This window comes from Littorina saxatilis, linkage group LG16 (assembly GCF_037325665.1).
Source record: "Littorina saxatilis isolate snail1 linkage group LG16, US_GU_Lsax_2.0, whole genome shotgun sequence".
Classification (NCBI taxonomy): Eukaryota; Metazoa; Mollusca; class Gastropoda; order Littorinimorpha; family Littorinidae; genus Littorina; species Littorina saxatilis.
Window position 1 is genome coordinate 38,200,796 of NC_090260.1, and position 6,387 is coordinate 38,207,182.

At 44.3% G+C, this 6,387-nt stretch overlaps 1 protein-coding gene across 2 annotated transcripts in view; it reads right to left on the reverse strand.

Moving 5' to 3' along the window:
- LOC138951010 (dymeclin-like) overlaps positions 1–5,331 on the reverse strand; it is a 38,799-nt gene extending 33,468 nt beyond the window's left edge. For both annotated transcript variants that reach the window (XR_011450929.1, XM_070322704.1), the window contains exons 1-2: positions 5,160–5,331; positions 2,963–3,168 (exon numbers count right to left, since the gene is read on the reverse strand). Coding sequence is in view for 1 of the 2 variants with exons in the window: in XM_070322704.1 (XP_070178805.1) it covers positions 2,963–3,102 (140 nt within the window). In the remaining variant the exon portion in view is untranslated. The remainder of the gene's footprint in view (positions 1–2,962; positions 3,169–5,159) is intronic.
- Positions 5,332–6,387: the final 1,056 nt, after the last annotated feature.

Below are 6,387 nucleotides of genomic sequence, written 5' to 3' on the forward strand. Positions count from 1 at the left end.
GCTGAGTGTCATTCACTTAACGAATGCGACTTTGAGGGTGCTCAGGTTGTGTTTACCTTACCAACACCGCAGGTGCGGCAGTTCCCAGGCCCGGTTGTAAGCCTGAGACAGATAGTGAGACAAGAGACAGATAGTGAGACAAGAGACAGATAGTGAGACAAGAGACAGATAGTGAGACAAGAGACAGATAGTGAGACAAGAGACAGACAGTGAGACAAGAGACAGACAGTGAGACAAGAGACAGATAGTGAGACAAGAGACAGATAGTAAGACAAGAGACAGATAGTGAGACAAGAGACAGTGAGACAAGAGACAGATAGTGAGACAAGAGACAGACAGTGAGACAAGAGACAGACAGTGAGACAAGAGACAGATAGTGAGACAAGAGACAGATAGTGAGACAAGAGACAGATAGTGAGACAAGAGACAGATAGTGAGACAAGAGACAGACAGAGAGACAAGAGACAGATAGTGAGACAAGAGACAGACAGTGAGACAAGAGACAGATAGTGAGACAAGAGACAGATAGTGAGACAAGAGACAGATAGTGAGACAAGAGACAGATAGTGAGACAAGAGACAGATAGTGAGACAAGAGACAGATAGTGAGACAAGAGACAGATAGTGAGACAAGAGACAGATAGTGAGACAAGAGACAGATAGTGAGACAAGAGACAGATAGTGAGACAAGAGACAGATAGTGAGACAAGAGACAGATAGTGAGACAAGAGACAGACAGAGAGACAAGAGACAGATAGTGAGACAAGAGACAGATAGTGAGACAAGAGACAGATAGTGAGACAAGAGACAGATAGTGAGACAAGAGACAGATAGTGAGACAAGAGACAGATAGTGAGACAATAACATCATCGGGTTTGTATGGGTTGTGGGAGAGTGACCGTTTCTTGCAAAGCGACTTCTTCTTCTTCTTCTTTTTCTTCTTCTGCGTTCACGGGCTGAAACTCCCCTGTACACTCGTGTTTTTTGCACGAGTGGGATATTACGTGTATGCCCGTTTTTGCCCCGCCATTTAGGCAGCCATACGCCTCTTTCGAGGAAGCATGCTGGGTATTTTCGTGTTTCCATAACCCACCGAACTTTGACAAGGATTACAGGATCTTTTCCGTTTGCACTTGGTCTTGTGCTTGCGTGTACACACGAAGGGGAATAAGGCACTAGCAGGTCAGCACATAAGTTGGCCTGGGAGATTGGAAAAATCTCCACCCTTAACACACCAGGCAGCCGCGGCCGGCCGGGAGTCGAACTCACGACCTCCCGATTAGGAGGCCGACGTCTTACCACTGCGCCCGTCGCAAAACGACTTGCAAACAATGCAGAGCTGACCACTAGTGAGGGGTGTGCCAGAAACACATGCGTGTCTCCATGTGTTTCTGCCCTGCAATTCTGGCACATGTATCCCTTTGTAAGGTCCCTTCACTGTTTCTCTGCCGTTTTGCAGGAACCGCTGTTTTGCACTTGGGAGTATTCTCAAACAAACTTGGTGTAATATCAGAAAAACAAGAGACGAAGCCTTCAAGGCTCCCGTAAGAAATCGACAAACAGTAACACAAACTCAATCACTCCGTCACACATGCACACACACAGTAAGCATAGACACGGTGCAAGAGTGGGAGACGCTAGATCTAGATCTGTCTGTCTGTAGTCTACTTACGAGTTACGGGGACACGACTGCCACTGAGATCGACACTGCCCTTTTGACAGCGCTTCCTCGTGCAGACACTGAAAACACGCTGTGCAGATCAACCTGTAGGAAATCTCCTTTGGTATCTTCTTTATCTACTTTTTCTGGAGCCGCTAACAAACCGAACAATGTGAAATCGTCTTCCCCGAATCGGCGAATGCAGCTCGGTTAGAACTGAGAAGTGAATCTATACCACAATCCTTCACGCGATCTGACCTGACCTTGACCCCTGACCTGGTCTACATACCACACACAACACAAATCAGTCACCAGTTTTTACCCCCCCAAAACCCACCACCACCCGTTTTCTTTGGATACACACTTTATCTACATACGTGCCGACGAAATGTTGATCATTGCTTCAATACTTTGAAGCTGTTGCTTGGATAATAACCCGGTAAAATTAGTATTTCGGTGTTAAGTCAAATGTTAAAGTTTCTATCACACACGCACGCACAGACAGACAAAAGTTAGCATCGCATAGGCTACATTTACGTGAGCCAATTAGCGTACTCCACACGGGATTTGAACATCCATGATTCAAACATGCTTCACACGCATCCGTCACACCGCTAATTAAGTTTACCGACACATTTAAAACAAAAGCTTCTTCCAATGTTTACTGACAAAAACTGTATTTATGTGTCAAAATACTGGATCGGCTTCGAGAAGCGCTTGTAAAGAAAACTAGTCCAGGAGATTTTCTCGTTGTATTTATTTTTACTAAACCGTACTGCTTGTATTTTGGACAATCATGCGTACAAAATACGGTGAAATCGTTTGGGTTCCTAGGTCTGTCTACCATTTTGCAGGAAAAGGTTAACCAACTTAACGCTTCCACAACCCATACAAGGTAACAGAGTTATTTGTGAAGATGGTTTATTACAGACGCATGGGTGCAACCTGGAAAATTCCAAAAACCGGCAAAAGTTGGGGTCCAGCTTTTTTAGTATTTAAAATGCCAAAAAAACCTCTCCTGGAACAAAAACATCGGCAGCCGATGAAACAAAAAACCGGCTGCCGGCGTGTAGCTGGCAGAGTTGCACCCATGCAGACGGGTGCAGTGGCAAGAAATCGGCCTCCTAATCAGATGGTCATGAGTTCAAATCCCGGCTGCGGCCGCCTGGTGGGTTAAGGGAGGAGATTTTTCCGCCAGAATGACTAGGTAAATAAAAACGGTCATACACGTAAAACTTCACTCTTGCAAAAACACGAGTGAACGTGGGAGTTTTAGCCCATGAATGATAAAAAAGTGCATTACCTTGACACAGGGATGAGGAAGGAAAAAGAGAGCAGCTGGTTCCAGAAGGGGTCCATGGGGTTGACGGGCTCGGTGCCGGACAGTCGCTTCAGGTAGTCGTTGTGCCCCAGCTCACTCAGGCTGCTGCTGGACGCCCCCATGATGACTGACCGCTGTCTGCCCACTGGACCTTCAGGTGATGTGTGGTGGACGCTCTACCTCACAGTCTAAAGAGGGACAAAGTCGACCAGTTTTGAAAAGAGAAATTCAAGTTTTACGCCCTCACGGCAAAGCCATTAGGGGCATGTTCCCGGGTTTTAACCCGACTTTAGATGAGATACACAAGTGTATGCGTGTTTAGGTGGTATCAGCCATCTGCACTTATGGCAGAATGACCGAGGTCTTTTACGTGCCACTGTGGTGACACGGGGGTGGGAGATGGATACCGTCTCTGGGTCTGCACATAAGGTTGACCTGTGTCCGCCCAGGCCCGGATTCGAACCAGCGACCTTACGATCACAAGTCCAGTGCTCTACCACCAGAGCTACCCGGGCCCCCTACCAGTTTTCAACTTGTGCTGTTCACTTTTATTTGCTATAGATAAAAACAGACGTTCAAAATCAGTAAATGTTTGGTTTTAACAAGACTAATCATTCAATTTTTATCATGAAATAAACAACGTACAGCCCCGAAAGTCAAACAAATCGTGTGATTCTGAAAATGTACAAACCAGAGAGCAAACTTTACTAGCCAAACCAACAATTTGTTTCAGCAACTCTACTTATATTTAACGAGTAGATGAACATTTCTACTCGCCAGTTACAGGTTTCTACTCGCCATTGCGAGTAAAATACTTGCCACTTTCAGGCCTGACATATATACATGTATCAGCAAATGTTTGCTGTGAGCCCAGGTGTTATTGAGTGTTTTAATCTTCAATATATCTCCTGCATTCACAACATGATTTGTTTGTTTTGTCCTTGACTTTTCTGATGCTGGATACATTTTTTATTTTTGTTGACAAGGTACACACCTGACCAGTTCATGGCCACAGGTTATACTGAAGTTACACTTGGATATGATACCCCCACAGCTGCAACTCAGGGGCGGGTTCCTGGGTGCCCGGAACCCCCCCCCCCCCCCCCCCCGATCCGTTTTTTATTTTATTTTATTATTTTTTTTTTAGTAAAAAAATAAAGGGCTTGTGCTTTCCTTCCTTCCAAATGCAACATGCTTGAAACTGACGAGAAACTCAAAGGAGAGGCCTCCGATTGACCTAAAAAAATAAAATTCCTTCAGCATCTGGGGGGCGAAGCCCCCCCAGAACCCCCACCAGGGCTTTGCCCCTGGACCCCACCGGGGCCTGAGCGGTCCCTGGACCCCTGCTCCAAATTGGAACCCCCCCCTTATCCACAACTAGGTCCGCCCCTGCAACTATTACATCACAGCTGCAATTATTACATCACAGCTGTAACTATTACATCACAGCTGCAACTATTACATCACAGCTGCAACTATTCAGGGGTGGGACTCTCTTGTGATGAAAAAAGAGGAAATCCCTTTTTTTTATTTTTTTTTAAATGGTACATTAAAATCTGTGCAATCTGGTGCATTCTGAGGCTAAAATTCAACTCGTTTGGATCAGGTAAAAAAAGACATTCTCCTCACTCTCCCGCCACTTTCAGAGTGACGTTTCTTTACTTTGACGTAATAGATTGCACGAGGCTTTAGAAGAGATTGAGGTTCCAAAACAAGCGTCTTCCTCGACTGCAGGACATTTTCAGTGAAAACTAAAATACACGTAAGTACATACGTAGGATAAACAGAATACTACATGGCTTGCTGTGCCGTACCAGATTTACACAAGTTGCTTTTTCAAATAGTGAACAGCTCGCAGTTCAATATTAAAAAAACAACTCGTGTAAATCTGGTACGACATAGCAAGCCATGTAGTAACTTAGTATTCTCTGTTTATTTCGTAGGCGGAAACGTACATGCTTGTGTAATTTCTATGTGTCCATGTGATGCACAACTGCGACACTTCAAGCAAGCCTACCTGTCCAGACATAAATAGTTGTCAGACAATACTGGAAACATACACAATCTGTCAAAATATCAAACGTTTTGAAAAGAACAGAAACAAAATCGTCTGGCTAGTTGAAGAAGGCAGGCCAGTGCTCAGTTTGTATCGCAGTTCGCACAGAACAAATTTGTTTACCTCATAATCAAGTCGTAGCATGTGGACATTTCCGACCAAATGTAACCTTTTCAATCAAAAAATGCGTTGTTCGTGAAGACAGGAGACTACAGTCAAAGGAGGCAGACACAACTGTGTAAACTTCCGTGGATTTTATGTCGTCTAATATTTTCTCCACGTCGTTGCTCGCTGCTGATTCTACTTCCGGTTTACTTCCCTTGCAAGGGAGTAATCATTGCAGAATAAGCTTCGTAGTCATTCTGGCAGGGGATAATCTATTACGAAGCAGACAGAGTGGTAGTGGTTATGGTGATAGTGGCGGTGGTAGAGGAGGTGGGGGAGAGCAGAGAGAGAGAGAGAGAGAGAGAGAGAGAGAGAGAGAGAGAGAGAGGGTGAAGGCATTGACGAATGATAAGCTGGGACAATGTCATCACATCATGCCAGTACCAACATGCCATTCGGATAGGCAAAGCACGCAACACAAGATACGAATACACAGGAAACCCCGACAAACAAACAAACAAACAAGCAAACAAACAAGCAAACAGATAGTTTGTAAAACATCTCTCTCTCTCTCTCTCTCTCTCTCTCTCTCTCTCTCTCTCTCTCTCTCTCTCTCTCTCTCCCGGAATTTGTGAGAGTCCTAATGAGTCACCTCAATACTGAAAACTGAAACACCTTTCACTGTATTTAATGTTAAATTACGAAAAATCACAGTGATGGAAGACTTCGTTTGGTTATATTTTCATTTGTCCAAAGCATCAGTGTTCATTTTATCCACACAAACACACTCAAAGCTTTAAATAACACATTTACTCATGCATGTGTATTCAGCATTGTTTTCACTACGTTACATATACGACGCTTTATATTTGTGTATAATATGTAATGTGTAAATATTCATATGTTGTTGTTTTTCTCTACCTTTTTTTGCTTCGTTAATATCCGTGTAAATATGTGATTAGATTAGTCCCCTCTCTGGGCGAGGGCTGCTTGAACATTTTTTTGTCAGTTGTATTGCTTATGCCACAACCCTCTCTCTCTCTCTCTCTCTCTCTGGCAGGGGAGATTATCGCTATCACCATAACCACTACCACTCTGTCTACTTCATAATCTCCCCCTCTCTCTCTCTCTCTCTTTCTCTTTCTCTCTCTCTCTCTCTCTCTCTCTCAGTCTCTCTCTCCCCCGTGTAAAACTCTCTCTCCCGTGTAAAACTCTCTCTCCCGTGCAAAATAGGATTAGATTAGTC